Here is a 21,894-nt window from a genome sequence, read left to right on the forward strand (position 1 = left end):
CGCTGATTTTCGTAACTGCACATTGCTCTTTTTTCTTCTAGGAGTGCTTGTCATAATTTATATTGTGCGCTCTCTCCAGTGCGTCCTTAAATAAAAACCACCCCTGCTTTTGCACCGCGAGAGGTGTGCTTTCAGGTTTTGAAACTAGATGGCGCCACAGTGTTTGCAATATCATGAATGAAGCAATGATCAAGGTCTATGTACAACTGGTCGCACAACTTGGAAGAAAACGCGTGCAGCTGCCTACTGCCAGCGGCATCAACTCGATGATGAGGGCTCCTGCGAACTGTGAGGCAAATTACTAGCGCACAGAAAATAAGATCTGCCAGAACTCCAAAGAACTAGAAAGTAAACATAATATTCGCGCTCAGGAATGAATGCAGTTTTTGTTTCTTGCGTAAGAAAAAAACGTGTCACATTTATAATAATATTTTAACTTGTTTCTAACGGCCTCTCTCGGCCATTTCTCTCTGTGTAGTTGCCCAAAGCTCAGAAATGGCTCAGACAAAAGCTTTTTCATCCGCGGAATAGGTGCGTCATCGGCCCCGGTTCAACGTTCATCGTTGCGTGCTGCGTACAGAGTGGGTTATCTGTAACAAACAGTCAGTATTTCATTCTGCTGGTTGTGGTAGAGCTTTACAGCAAGGCGAAGACTGTCTGTGCTCGATGAGAAACTGATTGCCGCTGCATGTGCGCATTTCTGGACGATGGGACAATGCTGCGTCACAACCCGGCGGCTCGGCTCGGCCTCCCAGGCACGTCGCAAAAGTGGTGGCTTGCTTTACGGATACACGTCTGCATGAGCGGCGTATCGCTGCATGTTTTAATTGAGTGGTGAAGGTGAGATTTTATTGCCCCCAAGACGCGTATCGCATTGCTCAAAGCCTTCCGTTCCGCTCCCTTTGCTGCGTGTTTTGCTTACTGCATCGTATTACCGCACCAACGTTCGCTGAACGTACTTTAGCTGTTATTACAGTGATGTTCCTATTGTCAATGGGATCTTTCTCATGAACATGCTAAATGCTTAAGTTGTAAATTTGTAACCTCACATTGACTCCTCTCAGTGGCAAATGAAGCGCGAGTAAAATAACGGAATCATGAAAAGGGCGAGATTTATTGGAGCGAAGCTATATCGTAGATATTTTCACTTCTCAGACGCATTAACTTCTAAATACTAGCAATCCCAATTTGAATTGCTTACCTAAGCTCTTACAAGTTGGCGTTCTAGCGCTAGCGTTAGTTATTCCGTTCGTTTGTTTTTGTTCTTTGACGCTGATATGTACTTTGTTTGTTATCAAGATCTTTTACCCTTTTATAATTTCACCCCGTCTCGTTTGGATACCTACGCTCAGGTCATTTTGTTATCACGAGGATTTCATGAAGACCGTGACGAATGAGCGGTGGTCGCTTTCCTACACTTAAAGATTTCATTGTCGTGAAGCGTCTATGCAAGTAATCATGAATTAATAAAGCCTGGCTTTCTATGCAGCACAGCTTCACTCATTTTTGCCCTTAGTGAAATGCCTCAAGCCATGTGATTCTATCCATGTGCTTGCCGAATTCACTTGAAGGCCCTTGTTCACAAACGTGCCCGAAGAAATAAGCCCCAGAATGCGTTTACATGACGCGCGACGAAAGGCTAGGCTAACGACGACGGAGGCAGAACGATGCTATGATAAGGTGGTTAAAGATGCCGTAACATTTCAGTTAACGTAAAACTTGACAGTAGAAATCCATGTCAAGTAAAGTTGGCTGAACAGTTACGGTGTCCATTTTTCTGCCTTATCCGAGCATCGTTCTGCCTCCGTCGTTGTTGGCCTTGTTTCTCGTTCGTAAGTTAAAAGACAATCAAATTCCCCGCCAAAAGTACTTCACTGTAACGTCACAAGCAACGTCACGTGTTTGTTGTGCCTCACAGTTCGCAGGGGGCGCCGGGGAACTAAAGCCTCGCTCAGAGTCGACACGCAGGCTTCTATGGGAGTTACGCTACCGTTTGTTCTTCTACCATGCAATGATAGTGCTCACTAAAACTTTCGTCGACGAGGGCGTGCATTATTGTGCCGTAACAGCATTGAGTGTGAAATTGAAAAGGACGTTACTCTACGTAAAAAATGTCTGATTACTGTCTGGCAAGTGAAAGTTATATTTGTTCTCGGTACGTCTTTTTTTGTCGATCAGCAGTCGTTATCGCGGTCGCTTCTCATGGTTTTTAACATCGGACTACATAAAACGGGCGCACGCATTGATCGAAAAATTCCCGGTAAAAATTTTCTACAGCATTTTTAACAAAACCGTTATGGAGTCGAACATTTTAGACATCAATCTTTCCACTGCGGTGAAAAAAATGGAGACCTAAATTCCAGAGTTCTATCCCTTTAAAATGATCCAAATCAAAATCCGTTAGTGCAGCTCAGCTGTCTGATTTGCTCTATGTACACTGATAGGCTCTTGGAATCTTGTAAGTTCTCTACTGGCATTGCTGTCGAAACACACGAGGCAGCGGTTATTAGGGTGCTTTCTCTTCGGTATTAATGCCTTTTGCGTTCTAAATATGTGCTAGCAAGAAAATAAAGAGCCTTGCTACACAAACTATCACGAGAGTACTTAAATATAGTTTCTTTTATAAATGCTGATGAGAAATTTATCACTGAAGTAAGTGATTTATCACCTTTTAATCTCGAGAAAGTCCATCTGTGACACGAACAAATGACTGACTTCGAAGTAATCGTTTTAATAGACTTCGTTGCCCCTGGTGTGAAGCATGCAGGCCAGCATGAAGAGGCCTGATGTTAAAAAAAAATATAGCAGGAAGCTTCGTCTTAAGAGAGGATGCGATAGTGCCTTTAGCACAGTCTTTTTATTCCACCAATTTTAGGCATCTAGATCAGGTGCCACGTAGTTGGCAAAGCGTACGTCTATTTGTTTTTGATTTTAGGGTAAAGACGCAGCATCTTCTCTGCACACACCGTACGGTTACAGTGAACGAGGCACACATCTCAGCGGCTTGAATCCCTGTCACAAATTGGACTGAAACTGGAAAAGAAAGTATATGCTAAATAAGCGAAAAATTGCATGACAGCACGCTGAACGCTGCACAATGAACGGCTACGTCATAATTTTATACGAAATGACTTGCGCGCCACAATATCGCGTAATAAAAAAAATGAAACCGAAGAGAACATTACTAGAACACTGGTTCCGGCGAGCAAGTCGACAACGCTGTCGCACTTGTTTCACGGCATTAAATTTCGCATCACACACTCTTTTTCTGGAGTAATGCATGCCTCCGAAGCCAAAACTGTCATAATGTAGTCTTAACTGTACTGCAGTCGTGTAGAGTGTAACGGTAGCACGTAACAGCTATGTGTATGCCGACCGCTCTATGCTTCCGCACCGCGTGTAGCAGACGAAGCGCCCGGCAAGGACCGGCACGCGACCGTCACCGGGGACACCTCTTCGGGCGGAGCTGGGCGACTGAGTTTGTTCTACTAATGTTGATATAGGGAACCATCACAGAGAGGCCATCTCTCATGCAGAAAGGGAGGCCTTTGTCCTGTAGTGAATCTAACCTGGTTGATGTGTGCTTGCAGTATGCCGACCCTGTGGCAGACCTGCTGGACAAGTGGGGTGTCTTCCGGGCGCGGTTATTCCGGGAGTCGTGTGTCTTCTACAGGGGAAACTACGTCAAGGTACAAACCTATGCAAAATGATATGCTTTCTCTACCTGGCTCCCCTTTAGTTGGGGTATGAAAAGGATGTATTGTTTACAGAGGTAGTGACTTCACTTGATGCTCTTTCGTGGGCCCTCCGTTACTGAGATTGTGACACGGGCTAACTTGTGAATATGCTATCTAGGCATTCTTACTGGAGTTGGACGTGACTGTTGTCTTATGAAGCTAAGAGGAATCAGATGTGCAAGCTTATGATGCTGGGGTCACAATTAATGCTTCCAGGTTACAGGCAAATCGCAATTCTGCCACGTGTGAGCGCAAGTTCATTAGGCCTTACATGCTCAGTCTGGTGAAAATTTTGTTTTGCAGCCGTCAGCTTAGAGTATAGGGTATGGAGCTTAACTCTTTCTCTGCGGGGGGAAAAATGACTTTTTTTTTTTTTTTTAGGTTTAGGCATTTTAGGTAACGCATGAAATTAAAGCTAAATGAACATACTCTTAGTCATCGAACTGTGTGCCATGCCCCTCCACCTTTCTTACATGCGTGATGGGGAAGGTTGGGATCCTTTGAAATCGGCATGCTTACGGGGAACAAGGATATACATTGCAGCACAAAACTTTAATTGCGAAAAGATTTTACGAAAAAATTAAAAAAAATTCTCTGGAATGTACAAAATGTTTAGCCTCTCATTGCCTACTATCTGTGAAAAAAACGAAAGTTCTAAGTTGAGTAGTGTTCTTAGTAAAAAATTCTTGTGCACGCAAGACGAGGTCAGTGGCAGAAACAAAACTAATTGGCGTGTGGACGTCAGTGTTCTAGCCTGGTTTCCGTTGCTGTCATAACTGAATTTTGGTGGTAAAGGCAGCATGTTCAGAACCACTGCATTTCGTGATATAAATAAAATTAACCGCAGACTAGGCGAAGTCACGAGATTTGCATCATTTTAGAGCTGGCCATTCCTGTTTTCGACTTAGGTGCTACCGCACCTTCGGAACACATTCAAGAAATTATACCTCGAGAGAAAAAAAGAAAACATTAAGATCAATACATCAGTTGTCTGATTAAATGTCTATTGATGCAGCGTGTCTGTAAGCGGCATGGAATTATCCAAATTGTTGTGCGAATTCTTCACTACCGGCTTGACACTGCTCAATGAACGTAGTAGGGAAAGTTACCAAAACTAATAGAAGAATGCTACCATTATCCTAATCCATGAGAAAGGGCTGTTGTTGACCTGAACAGTTTGAAATTTCTCAGAATATTCTCCTGAACATGCTTTGCAAAGTAATGCAGTATTGCTCTCATTTATCGAACTGTGTGCCATGCCCCTGCACCTTTCCTACATGAGTGATGGGGAAGGTTAGGACCCCATAGAAAAAAGCATGTGAGTTCAGACGGTCCTTCAGTTGTTGTAAACTGGACCCCTCTTGCCTTTCATCTTATCTAGCATATGCTTGTGTGTGCACCTATCCTGCTTTCTGTGACTAGGGTATCTTGGCTACATGGCGTCGGAGGCTGCATCTACTGCCCCATGTTTGTTGCCATAGCGGGAAAAAGACGGGTGGTACCTCGCAGTGTAGCCAAAGTGGTGCATATGGCCAGCATGTGTCGACATTGAGCCATCACATTGCTGTCTCTACAGCAGCAGAACAGCTTGCACTGATTGATGCCACTAAGTTTAGTTCTACCAATTTTTTCTCTGCATTTGTGCATCATGCAGGTGTCTTAACTATTAAGATTTACTGAGACCACACTGTAGTCATTTAGGAAATCTTTTAAAGACTCTGTACAGGTGCAAATTTTATGCTCATGTTTTAAAAGTGGAGCAAAACATTATGCGCAGAAACAAAGAACCTTTTTATTGCTAAATAATTGATTTGATGGCCAACTAGGGAGTCTCCTTGTGGCACACACTGTCGTGATGTAAAAGCACAAGATAGGCAGGCTTCTGTATATATAATGATGCAGGGCAAGTGAGTCGCGAAATGTAATGTGAAAGCCGAAGCATAAACTTCCATAAAATTTTTTTATGTTGCCCATTCTAGCCTAATTGCAGTCGGGGCACTCTTTGTCTTGAGGATGTAAGCAGTGCAGTACTGTCAATTTATTGTTGGGTAGCCTTAAGGAAAAAATGCACTGCTGCTTCTAAGCATGAAATCGGTTTTGTTACAGGTGCTTTCCCTCCATCTGACTCCATTGTTCAGCTCAAGCAGTTGTGACGACTCATATTTGTCCAGACTTACACGAGCTCTGACTCAACCTTTATAACCTGAGGCTCTGACTTGCTCTGAGTGTCCATATGAATTGAGACACGGTAAAGTTGCAGCTGTGTTGCAATAACTGTTACAACTATGTGTTGTAACAGCATCTGCTAATTCAGTGGTAGGGATGGGACGACCAGTCAACAGACAGTGGTGTACAGCAGTTAATGTCGTTCTGTCTTTGCATATTGCATTCCAGATGTTGATTTGCTGCAGTACTGTATGGATACATGACAAACATTGCTGCTTAGGAATTTTAAATGGCTTTGCCATGTGAAGGTCTGAGGAAGCTAACCATTACAATGCCATGACACTTGGCTGTATTGCGAATTCTTGCATTGCTGCAAGCAAAGAATTTGCACTAAGAATGGAGTCTATATTAAATTCCTCATGAATTTCTCTACAGGACCTGGGCCGGCTGGGCCGGGACCTGCACCGGGTGGTGATCATCGACAACTCTCCTGCCTCTTACATCTTCCACCCAGACAATGCAGTGAGTGTCTCTGGAAAGAATGGCTATGCCTTCTTTCAAAACACAATGTTCACTCACAATATTTTGGTAACCTGCGGGCTCACTCAGACACTCATTCAGACGTAACCACTCGTTGCCACTCATGACGCACTTTGACTTGACTCATTTATCGCTCTATTCACGAACACGCCTTCACTTAACATCTACTTCAAGCGGCCCTCGAGGCTTGTTTTTCGTTTCAGAAAGCAACCTCCACTCGAATTGCTCCTCCCGCGGCGGAGAGAACTTGAATTTTCTCGAGAATCTCGAGTCTGCAACGACGCTACCTTGGCTGCGCCTCGACCGCCACTCCACTTTTAAACATGGTGGACGTCGCATCGTTCGCTCCCTGTCTGGACTTCGTTATACCGATTGTAGCAAACTTTTCACGAAAGCAGATGCAACGAGAATGCACCGAACCTTTCTCTAAAGCATCTGCTAAAAGTTACAGCGATTTGGGACTTCTGGCACGCTATTGTTTTACGAAATCGGCCTTCGCTAGCTTCCGGCCTTTCCTGCCGCTCATGCCGAACATGGATAATCGTGATCAGCCACCAACGTCTGTGCTGTGTTGTGTCGCGGGCACATTTCAACTCATCACCGGATAAGTGGACAACTTTTCGTCGCCTAGCGAGTGCAGAGTTGAGGCGCGATTTAACCGTTAATGGTGAGCTCGCCCGCAGTGGAACTCGAGTGCCAAGCGGCGGCGACGCATGCCTTCCGTGGCTCGCCCGTGCACGCTTCCACAGACGGTGGAGAACTTGTGGGGGAACAGCGTTTTAAATGCAGTAAGCTGGGGGGTACTGAAGGCGCGATGGGACTTTGCGGACATATGGGCTGCACGCCGCGCATGAATGGCATGCCCGTCGTACAAGGGTACGTAGTACGTCTTCGAACGCGCGGTGCTGTCGAGGGAGTGCGTTGGTGTGCTCGTCCTACGGAGGTATATTCGCAGCTGACGAAGGCCATGGCTTTTCAAGCATGTTTACAATTAGGGCTTCCAACTTGTTTGGAAATTGCATGCGGCATTTGCTTGTGGAGACTCGAATTCAGTGTGAATCAGTTGCAACACGCTGCGAAGCAGCATGCATGTTTTCACTGCTCACCCCTGAGCCCATGAAGGCCAGAGCCATGCTTGTAGGAGATGGCGGCTTCAACTTTTTTTCTCTGCAATATATTTGGATGTCTATCAAAGCCCGACAATAAAAAAATATCTGTCAAAGCCTGGCAATAAAGAAAAAGGCAAAGCGGCAAAGACCGAGCGTAGATCTCCCACCAAAAAATAAACCGAAGTATTCTAACCATTTCTCAAAGCCTACGTCATGTTTTATGTAAACTCTACGTCACCAGCAGCGACTGTTGCCAGATGCAACAGCATTTTCGGCCATTTTTCACAGCCGCCTTTTTCATTCAGCCCACAAAACTAGTTCCACTATGCTGTTAACGTCGAGGTTGCTTGCGGAAGTTGTTTAGAAGACTTGACATGAAAAACTGGGCATGTTGCACACTTCAGCACGCAGTTTTCGGGCCAAAAGTTCACCTTAATCTCGTCCCCATACGCCAGTTGCGCTGCTTCGAGTGGAGGAGCTTTTCTCAAGGAGAACTTGTTGGAGGAAACGTCGAGAAGCGTTCGTGATTCTGAATCGGCCCTGGAGTGGAGGAGCGACTGTTTTCTCCACGCCATGGAGTGGCGGTGGAGCGTCGAGTCGAGGGCGTGGTTGTGAATACAGGCGTTAGACTCGCGACTCATCTGTACTCACTTCGTCTCACTACTTATTAAGGCTCGCTCACTCACTCACTCATCTGTACTCATGACTCACCTGGGCTCACTTAAGGGGGGAGGCAACCCTTGAAGACCAACTTATTTTATTTCTTGAGGTATTTGAATGAAATTTTTAGGGTATGCTCATAGTACACACATTTGAAGAACTACCAAGTTTCATTGAGTTGGGCTCATCGGTTCTCAAGTTAGTGGAATATATCAAGATAGTTTACGTAGGTCCCTAGGGGCGGGCCTGGAGAATTTGCGAAATGTGCTAGCAGTGTGAAATTTGTTATGGTCATTCCTGGATAGTTTCCCCAGGGCAAGACAATTCCCTTTTTCCAAATTTTCTCTCTGAATAATTTAAGTACAGCCCCAAATTTATTGTTAAAATTTACACCTGACATAACGATATTTCAATTGATGCCCCTAATTACACATGAAATATTAAAAAAAAAATGAATTGTCTTGCCCTCAGAAATTTACTTAGGTATGTAACAAAAAAACCTCATGAAAATCCAATAAGCGGTTCTTGAGCTATGACTTTCCCTAGCAGCCACACCGTGCAAAAAATTGATTCTGAGAAAACGGCTCTCAAAGGTTGAGAGAACAATAACTTTTTTGTTTCTCAAGTTATCATAATGAAATTTTCAGGACAGATTCATGACATTAACAAATGAAAAACCACCAAGTTTCATAGTTACAGAAGCATATCAAATTGGTTCGAATAGGTCCTGTATATCAAGCCTGGAGAAATTGCGAAAGGCACTGGCATTGTGCAATTTGTCATGCTGATTCCTAGATAGGTTCCTCAGGGCAAGACAAAACCCTTTTCCTAAATTTTCTTGCTGAAAAATAGCGTAGCACTGTATTTTTTGTTATCAATTAGACCTATGTTGATTAAGGGGGGAGGCTACCCTTGAACTCCAACTTTTTTATTTCTTGAGGTATCTGAATGAAATTTTCAGGGTATGCTCATAGTACACACATTTGAAGAACTACCAAGTTTCATGGAGCTGGGCTCATCGGTTCTCAAGTTAGAGGAGTATATCAAGATAGTTTACATAGGTCCCTAGGGGCGGGCCTGGAGAATTTGCAAAATGTGCTAGCAGTGTGAAATTTGTTATGGTCATTCCTGGATAGTTTCCCCAGGGCAAGACAATTTCCTTTTTCCAAATTTCCTCTCTGAAAAATTTTAGTACAGCCCCAAATTTAGTGTTCAAATTTACACCTGACTTAACGATATTTTGACTGCCCCTAATTACACACGAAATATTTTGAAAAAAACGAATTGTCTTGCCCTCAGAATTTTACTTAGGTATATAACAAAAAAAACCTCATGAAAATCCAATAAGCGGTTCTTGAGCTATGACTTTCCCTAGCAGCCACACCGTGCAAAAAATTGATTCTGAGAAAACGGCTCTCAAAGGTTGAGAGAACAATAACTTTTTTGTTTCTCAAGTTATCATGATGAAATTTTCAAGACAGGCTCATGACATTAACAAATGAAATACCACCAAGTTTCATAGAATTGTGCACGCTAGTTCTCAAGTTACAGAAGCATATCAAACTGGTTCGAGTAGGTCCTTTATATCAAGCCTGGAGAAATTGTGAAAGGCGCTGGCATTGTGCAATTTGTCATGCTGATTCCTAGATAGGTTCCTCAGGGCAAGACAAAGCCCTTTTTCTAAATTTTCTTGCTGAAAAATAGCATAGAATTGGATTTTTTGTTATCAATTAGACCTATGTTGATTAACCAAATTAATTATGACAAATTCCAGACATAATATTTTGAATACATGGGCTTGCCTAGCCCTCAAAAATTTATTCAGGTACAGTCGAGCCCACTTATAACGGCCCCACTTAAGACGAACACTCGCAATTATCACGAACAAGTCCGGTGCGGCCGTCAAAATATACATTAGGGCTATGGCGCTCCGTCGATCTCGGCTGCAGCGAACATCTGTGCGACTAGCCGATCGGCTACAGCGAACGCCTTGGTGCCGCGGACCACTTTCCACATGCTGAGATCCGTCGATCCTGAGCTCTGCAAGCCGCGACAATCGGCATTCCCGATTCCCCCGCGGCATTTCGCCCTAGCATGGTGGGCGGCGCAGACGCAGCAAGCGGTTTCCCGGTTTATCTATGGCGGCATCTTGCCAGAGGAACGAGAAGCGGCCCAAACGCGACAAGCGACTTCCCGGGTTATCTTCCGCGGCATAAGCGCCGTAACGAAAAAAAAAAAAAAAAGCTAGCCAAGTCTGCACTGAATGCGTGTCGCACCTCGAGGCATCGTGAGCGACCACGCAACATTTAACACGTTGCACGAAACCATTCAGAGGGCACGACGAGAGATCGTAAATCCGGCGATCGCAAAAATGGCGAAGCCAACAACGACAGCAAACAAAGAGCTGTAGCAGACGACACTGGGAGGCGGAGACCGACGCGTCAGCGGCCGCAGCAGCCAATAGTAGTCGGCCGATCCCCCGCGTTCTCGCGGAGCGCGCGCTTTGCCCAATCGCAGCCTTGAATTCGAGCGCGGGAAACTTGAAAGCCGCCACGAGGCTCTCAATCGGTAGCAAGCCACGCCGCGACCGCGCCGCCGTCGCCGCCGCCGAGGGTGGCAGAAGAAAGCGCAAGAATTCACAAACAAAACAAGACCAAGATGGCGGCGCTCAGTTCGGCGGGAGAGGAATGGTGCGCGCGCGAAGTTTGGGAATTTTCGGCGCTTGCTCGCTGCTCCGCGGCTGCCGCCGCTTGTTAAATAATTAATTTCGAGTATTTCTACGGCGAGTTGGACATTGATAATTACAGAAATGATAGTTTATAAGACATACTACCGGAATATATAATCTTCCAAAAATCGACTTTTTCGCGATTTTTCGGTTTTCAAAGGTTGCGTCCCCCCTTAATCAAATTAATTATGACAAATTCCAGACATAATATTTTGAATACATGGGCTTGCCTTGCCCTAAAAAAAAATTCAGGTACAGTCGAGCCCGCTTATAACGGCCCCACTTAAGACGAACACTCGCTTATCACGAACAAGTCCGGTGCGACCGTCAAAATATACATTAGGGCTATGGCGCTCCGTCTCGGCTACAACGAACATCTGTGTGACTAGCCGATCGGCTAGAGCGAACGCCTTGGTGTCGCGGACCACTTCCCACATGCTGAGATCCTTCAATCCTGTGCTCTGCAAGCCGCGAAAATTGGCATTCCCGATTCCTCCGCGGCACTTCGCTCTAGCATGATGGGCAGCGCAGACGCAGCAAGCGGCTTCCCGGTTTATCTCGCCGGAGGAACGAGGAGCGGCCCAAACGCGGCAAGTGATTTCCCGGGTTGTCTTCCGCGGCATAAGTGCCGTAACGGGGGGGAAAAAAAAAAAAAAAAAAACTAGCCAAGTCTGCACTGAACGCGTGTCGCATCTCGAGGCATCGTGAGTGACCACGCAACGTAACACGTTGCACGAAACCGTTCAGAGGGCACGACGAAGAGATCGTAAATCCGGTGATCGCAAAAATGATGAAAGGCGGACAGAACGCACGAAGTACAAAGACAGCGAATAACGACAGCATTCGCTGGTCGGCGGAGACCAACGCGTCAGCGGCCGCAGCAGCCAATAGTAGCCGCCCGATTCCCCGCGTTCTCGCGGAGCGCGCGCTTTGCCCATTCGCAGCCTTGAATTCGAGCGCGGGAAACTTGAAAGTTGCCACGAGGCTCCCGATCGGAAGCAAGCCACGCCTCGATTGCACCGCCGTCGCCGCCGCCCAGGGTGGCAGAAGAAAGCACAAGAATTCACAAACAAAACAAGACCAAGATGGCGGCGCTCAGTTCTGCGGGAGAGGAATGGCACGCGCGCGAAGTTTGGGAATTTTTGGTGCTTGCTCGCTGCTCCGCGGCTGCCGCCGCTTGTTAAATAAATAATTTCGAGTATTTCTACGGCGAGTTGGGCATTGATAATTACAGAAATGGTAGTTTATAAGACATACTCCCGGAATATATAATCTTCCAAAATTCGACTGTTTCGCGATTTTTCGGTTTTTAAAGGTCGCGTCCTCACTTAAGGGGGAACACGGGTCTTTCAAACCAAAAAATCGCGACAAAACGACTTTTTAAGAAATGTGATTTTCGAAATCAGTAGCGCATCTACCTATCTGTCAAGTTTTTCATCTCAAGGGTCAGTATTTTAGTCACAGTGCCAGTTTATATAAACGATGTCGCCCGAATTTGGCCTGAAAATGGCTGCCGAAACAACCATTACACGTGAGGCGTAGCTCCCATTTTGTGTGCAGCACCGGAGCCATCTTGGTCTTATTCGAAAGAGCCGCCTTTAGTCTTCAAATTGCTGCCTCTGCTGTTTCTATTCGCCAGTTGGTCGCATAAAAAAAAATACCAAAAAAGAAAACGTGGCATTCACAATCCCATTGGCTTTCGGGGTGCATGTGACGGCAGGGCGTCACCGCATTAGTGGAGCTGGCTGGCGGCGTCTGCTCGGCGCGTCATAGCCGCGGGGAGACAGCGGAGACGTGACACCGGTCACGCTTAGTTCCGAACTGCAAGGTGCATTCACTGCAAGATATTGGGAAAATGAGAAGAAAAATTGTTCCTTAATCATCTCAAGTGATGCCCTGCCCCGGCTGTGTGCTTTCAGGCTGACGAAAGTTGTGCACCGAACAATCAAGCGTACAAGCCTGAAGTAGGCCTAGCCTGTTCCCCAGCTCGGGAGACTGCTACTGCCAGTAGTTGCGCCCGCCTCGACACAGGGATATTGCAGGCCGCAGATGGGCAGAAAAATAAGTTCAAGACAAAGACAGCTTGAACTCGCGGCAACTGCAGCAGTGTGGTAGTCTGGTTGTTTTCATGACGATGACGGCAGCGCGGTGGACAGACCGCTTGGCGAGGCGGAGTGATCGTCAGATGTAAACAGCTTACAGAGACTGGCAAAGTGTAAAACATAGGATGGCATATTCACGTTGAAAAAGGTGATCGCAAATAAGAAAACGCCGTCAAACTTATTCTTTAGTGCGTAAACTGCTGGGACACGTCGTCATAGAGCTCGCCACGTGTTTGTGCCGATCGGATCGCGTCCATAGTTTTTAGTGAATGCGCTTGCTTCCCGTGCTATGCAGAGCACTGAGATGCAGCAAACAGCTCCAAATGACATTTTTTTCTTCCTGCAATGAACGTTCCTCACCGCGGTGAGAGCGTGGCAAAACGACGTACGTGAGAAAAAAAAAAGTTGCCTGCATGTATTCGCGCAGTCGAAATAGTGGCAACTGAACATGCTGCAACTGCAAATCAAAATGAAAGAGGCGACATTTGGACGTTGGAAAGCAAAGAGACTACATTCCTGAAGGTTTCTAGCCATTTTAAATTGTAAATGTGTGCATTGCACCAGTAAAAAACTTAAATAATCTCGCATTCCTTTTCTAGCTCTTTTCTTAAAACGTGCATTGTCGAGCACTTGCAGTTTTGTGGCCTCAATATCTCAGCACCCAAAGCACATAGAGCTGAAATTTTTTGTGCAATGGAAAGCTGAATGTATGCGGTGTGAAATGTTGGAAGCAGATTTTTTTGTTCCTGAAAGTTAAAATTAATTATTTTGATAAGTTTATTCCCACTTGGTACACATTTGTATAGTGAAATAATAAGGCTGCGAAATGAGTGCTAATTAACATATAGTCGAACCCAGATATATCGAACCCAGATAATTCGAATTTTGGTTATATCGAACTCACGGAATATCCCCTTGAAAATCCCATGTAAAAGTACAGGAAAGCTGCGTCGTATATCGAACTCAATTTCACCAGTCGTTTGGTATATCGAACTCTGCACCACGCATTGGACGGTGCGCCTTCCCCAAAGAGGATCGGATCATCCTCGGCCGTTTGCCGCGTGACATTTTCAAGCCACGCGCGGAAGGAATGACAGGGCGCAGTTCGGCGACGGCTGGTCTGTGGCAGCGCCTCGCCCTTTCCCCAAAGGCATGCGCATCTGCGGTGAGAGTTTACCGCGCCAGCATGTGACGTTTGCAAGCATGTGCGTGAAGGAACGAGAGAACCAATGCAGCCGTGGTGTTCGGGAGAGGGGAAAAACGCGATAAAGTGAGGCGGAAGGGTGTGCCCACTCTTTTGCTGAGCTTTATCTCCCCTTCCTCTCTCTTTCCCGGTCTTCGTTTGCAGCAGCGCGCACTACGCATGCGTGGACAAGCCAGCTCGGTCTGTGGCAGACGCTTTCTCCAGGTCGTGTTGTGAACGCTCTGCCCGCAGCGGCTGCGATGCGCGTCTCGCGTCGTCATCCCGAGCGTGCGTAGCTAAGCGGCTGTGAACACTAAGAAGTGTCAGCCTCTCTCTCTCTCTCTCTCTCTCTTTGTTTTTTTTTTTGTTTTCTTTTTTTTTTTTTCCCCCGAGAGGCATTCGTTTTTGCCGTCGTGCTGAACGTGCGGCGCAGCGTATGCTATGGCGGCTGCAGACACTAAGAAGTGGCAGATCTTTTTTTTTTTTTTTTGCGAGGGTTGTTTATTCTTGCATCTATGAATCACTGAAAGCTCGCTGTCAACTGCGATCATGACACCGGCTGTTAGCTGCAAATGCCGTTTGAAGCGAACAATGCTATCACGCTTTCCAATGACTTTGTGTCAGTGGACTACGCCCACCCCAAGCGCAGTGTGATAAATTGAACCAGGCTTGTGCAATCAAGCCATCACGGGCACTCAGCCAAGTTCGCTCCCTGCCATCGTGGGATCTATCAAAAGTACAGTTAAATCTCATTACAAGAGACACTGTTACAAGCGACTCTCGGTTACAAGAGACATCTGAAAATGGTTCGGTTGGTTTCCCTATGTCTGCCATGTTAACAACATTGCATACAAGAGATATGGTTACAAGAGACACTCGGTTACTAAGGACAACTTTTAAATCTCATTACAAGAGACACTGTTACAAGCGACACTCGGGTACAAGAGACATCTGAAAATGGTTCGGTTGGTTTACCTAGTTCTGCCATGTTAATAACATCGCATACAAGAGATATGGTTACAAGAGACACTCGGTTACTAAGGACAACTTTTAAATCTCATTACAAGAGACACTGTTACAAGCGACACTCGGTTACAAGAGACATCTGAAAATGGTTCGGTTGGTTTCCCTATGTCTGCCATGTTAACAACATTGCATACAAGAGATATGGTTACAAGAGACTCGGTTACTAAGGACAACTTTTTAAGGTCCCTAGAGTAAATCGGTCACTATTTAGAAGAGACACAACCCAGGTATGCTTATGCAATGCAGCTGAAGTGTACCAAGTCGACGACCGATTTTTCGGACTCTCAACGGATCACGAAAATGTCAGAAAAATCGGGCAGTCCGAAAAAACAAATGTGCGCCAAAAAAGCTCAATTTATTGCCTATTATTCACTTTGAGGCCGGAAAAAGTCATGAATGCTTTTCTGCACCACGCTCCGTTTCCGTGCTAACAGGTCCACCTGAATTTCGCTTGCGTCGGCTGCGCTGCTGCAGGTGAGTCATCATCGTCCTCGCTCTCAGATTCCACAAGAACTTGGCGAATAATTCCTGTATCTATGAGCCCAGAGCACAGTTCCAACTGGTGGTCCACGTCTGTGAACTTTGAAAACGAGACGGCCGATGGAATTTCGACACCAGCAGTGCGAAGGTCGTGAATGAACTGCTCACTGCCTGACAACTGCTCGACGACGCTCTCCTCGTCCAAGGCAGCCGACTCGTTATTCAGCACAAATCCCACGTCGCGGAAGCTATGCACAGCCTTGTGGGTGCTACAGACTTCCACGCATCGGCGAGGGTACTAAGTGCTCCAAGCAAATCGACAGAGTAGGTTTTCCCACTGTCGAGGCACACCACAACCACCAAACACTGAATCAAAACACCGACTCCATTGAGTGCCTTCTCGCTGTCGCGTTGCACGAAAAAAAAAAAAAAATCTTATAAAATCCGGAAACAGAATTGAAGCAGATTCAATAAAATGCGAGCCACAGTAGCGACAGAACGTAGTTCTCGCATCAGCATGACCACGGCTAGGCCTACACGGCAAACACACAGAGAAACAGGCAGTAGAAGCGGCTAAAAGAAAGAAAAAAGAAAAAAAGCACTCCGGCAGCGACGTTGTCCCGGAAACGGAAGCTGCTAGGCAAATATTATAACCTCGATCCAGCGTGTTTAGCTGAGGAGCGGCATGCAAGGCCGGCACCGGTTTCGAGGCTATTGAAGGAAAAAGTAAACAAACAAGATGGCGGCGACACCGCTCAAAATGTGTGGCAGTTGGCCCGGCTGACGCTTGGAATGTTCGACAAATCGAATAGCCCTCCTTAGTGTCTGAATTTTGAGCAGCGTAATACATTGACTTTATAAGGTATGTCCTGGGGCCGGGAAAAAGTCCGAATAATCAAGCATGTTTGAAAAATTGGGTGTCCGAAAAATCGGTCGTCGACTGTACATGGTGCACATCAGATTCCCTTAGCTAAATTCTGTTCCATATCAGCATCCTTTTGTTGCAATATGTCAGGAACTAAAAAGGAGGGTTTCCCTATGATTGGAAAGTCAAAACGACCCTGTTGTTGCAGCCACTGGCATCGCATTACCGTCACCTAAGAAGATCAAAATGCATGAATGACATCCAGCATTTTTAACTCCTCGTTGTTAAAATTTCATCACAAGATGAAAGCTCAGAATCCTGGTGTCTTTCTCTTTGTGGACAATGCTTCTAGCATAGTAAAACATGAAATATTTCCAACCAACACATTTTTTATTTTACAAAATCCGACGTTTTGGAGCCGGCTCGGCTCTTTCTTTAAGGGTGCATGACGCGGGGCTGCGTGCAGCTATAAGTAAAGGAATGGTCAAGGGGGAGAAGGGGGAAGAAGGAGAAGGGGAGGAGGTGAGATGAGTGTGAAAGAAATGAGAAGGAAAGAGGGGGGGGGGGGGTTAAGACGAGTCATGGTGCTGCAGGTGCAGGGGTGCTCCCTGGTGACTTTTTTCTATTCTTGTGTGAAGTGGCCAGGAAGGAGCGAAGACCTTGCAGAAGGTTGCCTGTTGTCCGGTTGATATTATTTGCAGTCGACTGTATGTGCCATGACTCGAGGAGGCGTCTTTTCTGGTAATTGGTTCAGTCTTCAGGTTGAACGTTTCTTCGAAATTTATTCTGTAGTCGGAATTTTCTGAATGTTCAGTTACGAGGTTGCGTCTCAAAAAAAATTTCTTACATCGTTTCTGTGTTGCCGAATTCTTTCTTTCCGGTTTTTTGTTTCGCCAATGTAGCTAGCATCACAGTCGGCACAGAATTTTGTAGACAATGCACGCTGCCCAAAGTGTTTTAAGGCTTGTGCGCCACTCGAATTCTTCTTTTCCTATTATACGGGCGATGGTTTCGCTGGTGCCTCGGACATAGGGGATAGTGACATACTTTTGAGATGCAGTTGCTTGCTGCTGGTTATTTTCTTCCCAGGGCCTTTCGTTGCGTTTTTGGAGGCGAATGACTTTTTGGATAAAATTTTTTGGGTAGCCTTCATAGTTAGTTCCTTGAATATCAAGCGTTTTTCGTTTGCTTTGTCGGGTTCTGTGGTGCAATGTGTTTCCACTCTTTGTAATTCACAACTGACGTTTTATGGCTTGTCGGGTGGTCCGAAGTGAAGTGCAGATATCGCCCTATGTGGATGGGTTTTTGGTAGACTGAGAATTGCAGACTGTTGTTTTTTCGGGTCACCAGAACGTCCAAAAACAGCAGGGCACCTCGTTTCTCCATCTCTAGGGTGAACTGACGCCCGTATTCACAAACGCGCCTCGACTCGACGCTCCACCTCCACTTGTTGGAGCGGAGAATACAGCCGCTACTCCACTCCAGGGCCGATTCGGATTCAAGAACGCCCCTCGGCGTTTCCTCCGACAAGTTCTCCTCGAGAATACCTCCTCCACTCGGAGCAGCGCAAGTGGCATATGGGGACGAGATTAAGATGAACTTTTGGCCCGAAAACTGCGTGCTGAACTATGTAACATGCTCAGTTTTTCATGTCAAGTCTTCTAAACAACTTTCGCAACCGGCCTCGACGTTAACAGCATAGTGTAACTTGTTTTGTGGGCTGGATGAAAAGGGCGGCTGTGAAAAATGGCTGAAAATGTTTTCGCATCTGGCAACAGTCGCTGCTGGTGACGTCAGCTTCGAGAAATGGTGTGAATACTTCGGTTAATTTTTTGGTGTGAGATCTAAGCTCGGCCTTTGCCGCTTTGCCTTTTTTTATTGCCAGGCTTTGACAGACGTTTTTTATTTTTTTTTGACAGGCTTGACCGACTTTTTTTTTTTACCATGCTTTTTTTTGCCGGGCGTCAAAATACATTGCAGGAAAAAAAAAAGTACAAGCCGTGAACTCCTACCAGCATGGCTCGGCCTGCTCGGAGGCGAGCTAAACATGCGTGCTGCTTCGCAGCGCATTGCAGCTCATGCACGCTGAATTCGACCCTCCAGAAGAAAAAGCCGCGTGCGGTTTCCAAACAAGTTGGGAGCCCTAATTGAAAACGTACTTGAAAAGCCATGCTCTTCGTCGGCAGCGAATATCTCTCTGTAGGAGGAGCACACCAACGCGCTCCCTCAACAGCGCCGCGCCGGCCGCGCGTCCGCAGACCTACTACGTACCCTCGGGCAACGGGCAAGCCATTTATGTCCGCACAGTCCCACCGCGCCTCCGGTGCTCGCCAGCTTATTGGATACAACACGCTGTTCCCCCACAAGTTCGGCGCCGTCTGCGGAAGCGCGCGGGGCGAGCCACGGAAAGTGCGCCGCCGCAGCTCGACTCCGGCCGCGGGCGAGCTCACCATTTGGCCAAATCGCGCCTCAACTCTACACTCAGTGGGCTCCGAAAAGGTTATCCATTTATCCAGTGACGACTTATTGAAATGTGTCCGCGCCACACACGCGCAATGCGACGATGCGACGATCAAACAACACAGACGTCTGTGGCTGATCACGGTTATCCATGTTCGGCGTGAGCGGCAGGGACAGCCGGAGGCTAGCCATGACCACATTCGTAAAACGATAGCGTGCCAGAAGTCCCGGGTCACTGTCACTCTCAGCTGATGCTTTAGCGAAAGGTTCGGTGCATCCTTGTCGTATCTTCTTTCGTGAAACTTTTTGGTATACCGGTAGAACGAATTCCACACAGCAAGCGAGCGATGCGATGTCGGCCATGTTTACAAGCGGAGTGGCGGTCGAGGAGCGGCCAAGGTAGCGTCGTCGCAGACTCGAGATTCTCGAGAAAACTCAAGTTTTCTCCGCCACTGGAGGAGCGATTCGAGTGGAGATTGCTTTGTGAAACAAAAAACAGGCCTCGAGGGCCGCTTGGAGTAGAAGTTCGAGTGAAGGCGTGTTTGTGAATACGGCGGTGAATCTCCGGTTGTATGGTATTTAGATGAGAGAGGAAATTTTGGACCTCAGATTTCTTAATAATCCGCCTTTTGCGGGAGGATGTGGCGCCATCATGTGGGAGTGGGCGAGAAACACATTGGACAGCAGCATAGCAGACGACGCGAAAGCGCACCATACGAAATGGCCACGCCAATGCAGGTAGAAAGCGAAAGCTCCCCCCTTTTAGGCCTCTGGGCGGAAAGTAGTGACAGTGATTGAGGTATATCATGTTCACGCAGTATGGGGGAATGTTACAGCGGTTTCACAATCCACGCATAACGGACGCATATACTATCTTCGTATTGTAAGAGCGTGTAGTGCGGGCCGTGTTCGACGTGACAGAATGAGACGCTCTCAGCGTGCAGGTTTTCGGCAGACAGGAGAGTGCGGAGGCAGAGAGACAGAGAGAGGGATCTCAAAGGGCAAAGCAGCCAAGGGTTTGTTTATGCTGCAGAGCTAGGTGGAATTGTCTCCTGTGACTTTGAGCGGCGCATATGCGCGGGGTGTCTTGAGTTACCGAGCACAGTGCGGTCACCGCGGCGCCGGCATGGTGCTATGGGCGTCGCTTCCTCCTCGCGTCATCTACAAGCATGCAGCTATAGGATTTCATCTACAAAGCTTGGCAGAGAGGCACTTATACACAACCCCCTGAAAAGGGCATTGTCCCGGCCGGAATGCACACCTGCAGGAAACATGCGGCATTTTTCTGGCAACGGATGGTTCAGCGCTGTAGCCAGTTTCTGCCCTCAGGAGCCAGATCGGATGTGGTCGCAGTGGTGAAAAGGTTCTTGGTGCACAGAGAATGGTAATTCTGTTGTGAAAGGATCCACAACCTTTCTGCCTCCGCCGCGATTTCTGCGACTTGGTGACACATGTGCATCTCCTACATATCGGATGCGCATCTCGGTCAGGAGCCAACGCTGTTGTACGTCCAGAGCGATCTACTCTGCAAGTGAACGAGCATGAACCCTCCAGGAGACTCATGTGCCGGGCGGTTTCCTTGCCGTTGCAAACGGTTGGACGAAGACGACGATTATCAAGCCCCCTAACAAAGTGCATCTGATTGCGTATACCGAAGGAACAAAATCCGAACGCTTTGGCGTGCACGGAGGCGAGCCTTTAAGGTAAAAAAAAAATACTGTGCGTCGTGCAAGAGTGTCAAGTGCGTCATATGCTCCGAGCGGCAAAAACATAGATACTACATGTATGTATGCATCTAAAGGAAATATGCATGACGAAAAGTACCTACTGGAGTTTGCACCCAACCTGCAACGCACCAGTGATAGTTGCAATGAGGATTTCTTCTGTGCATGATTGCTTTAGTTGCGCCGGGGCCTGATGGCGATGTATTTTGTAGTTTTTCTTTTTCTGCGAAAAATCTAGGTAGCTTAGATATCACAGGCGGCTGTGCGCTAGGCTGTAATATTTAGCATGTTTTATCGTGACTGCCACCTGACTAACAAGAAAAAAAATACGACGTTTTAATGCACTGCCCTTCGTGAGCCTCATGACCAGCTCAACCACTCGGCTCGTGAACGGCGGTGCATCACAACAAACGCCCAATTTTTTTTTTCTTTAGTCAGGCGGCATTCGCGATAAAACATGCTAAATATTACGGTCTAGCGCACACAGCCACCTGTGATATCTGCGCTACCCGGCCCCTTCGAACATAAAGAAAACAAACAACAAAATACATCGCCATCAGGCTCCGTCGCACATAAACACTCGGCGAAAAAATGCTCATTGCGGCTATCACTGGTGGGCTGCAGGCTTGGTGCAAACTCCGGTAGATACTTTTCATCATGCACATTTCCTTTAGATGCATACATACCTGTAACGAAGTGTTTTTCGCACAGTCGAGAGTATGCAGTCTGTTGCTAAGGTCGGCCATTCACATCTTGACGCTTGGTGGCCCTAATTCAAGCTTCACGTCGTTGGATGCGGCTTGCCGAAGGAAACCTGAAAAACCGAGTCTTGCATCTTGGCACGCCTAGAGAGTGGCAACCGAGCCTATGACGGTCACCGTGCCACCCGGTGCCGCCAGCCCCCGTGCACTGGCGGCGCCAAGAAACGCAGTCGACGCCGTCCAATGTGTTTCCATCGGTCGCCGCTACGACTTCGCGCATGCGTAGAAATCTCGCGCAAAAGGCGGATTGAGAAACAGTCATCGACATATCTTAGAAATATTTTTGGCGCCGGGCGGAAAGAGTTGAGACCTCGTTCTTCGATGTGCTGCATAGTTATACAGTCGAACAGGGA

The 21,894-nt window shown here is 46.9% G+C and overlaps 1 protein-coding gene across 1 annotated transcript in view; it reads left to right on the top strand.

The window, feature by feature from the left end:
- LOC146206858 (carboxy-terminal domain RNA polymerase II polypeptide A small phosphatase 1-like) overlaps positions 1 to 21,894 on the top strand; it is a 136,629-nt gene that overhangs the window by 83,996 nt on the left and 30,739 nt on the right. The window contains exons 7-8 of the mRNA XM_084575832.1: positions 3,591 to 3,689; positions 6,339 to 6,425. Coding sequence (XP_084431958.1) covers positions 3,591 to 3,689; positions 6,339 to 6,425 — 186 coding nt within the window. The remainder of the gene's footprint in view (positions 1 to 3,590; positions 3,690 to 6,338; positions 6,426 to 21,894) is intronic.

This window comes from Amblyomma maculatum, chromosome 1, assembly GCF_055883805.1.
Source record: "Amblyomma maculatum isolate TAMU_Amacu chromosome 1, ASM5588380v1, whole genome shotgun sequence".
Taxonomy (NCBI): Eukaryota; Metazoa; Arthropoda; class Arachnida; order Ixodida; family Ixodidae; genus Amblyomma; species Amblyomma maculatum.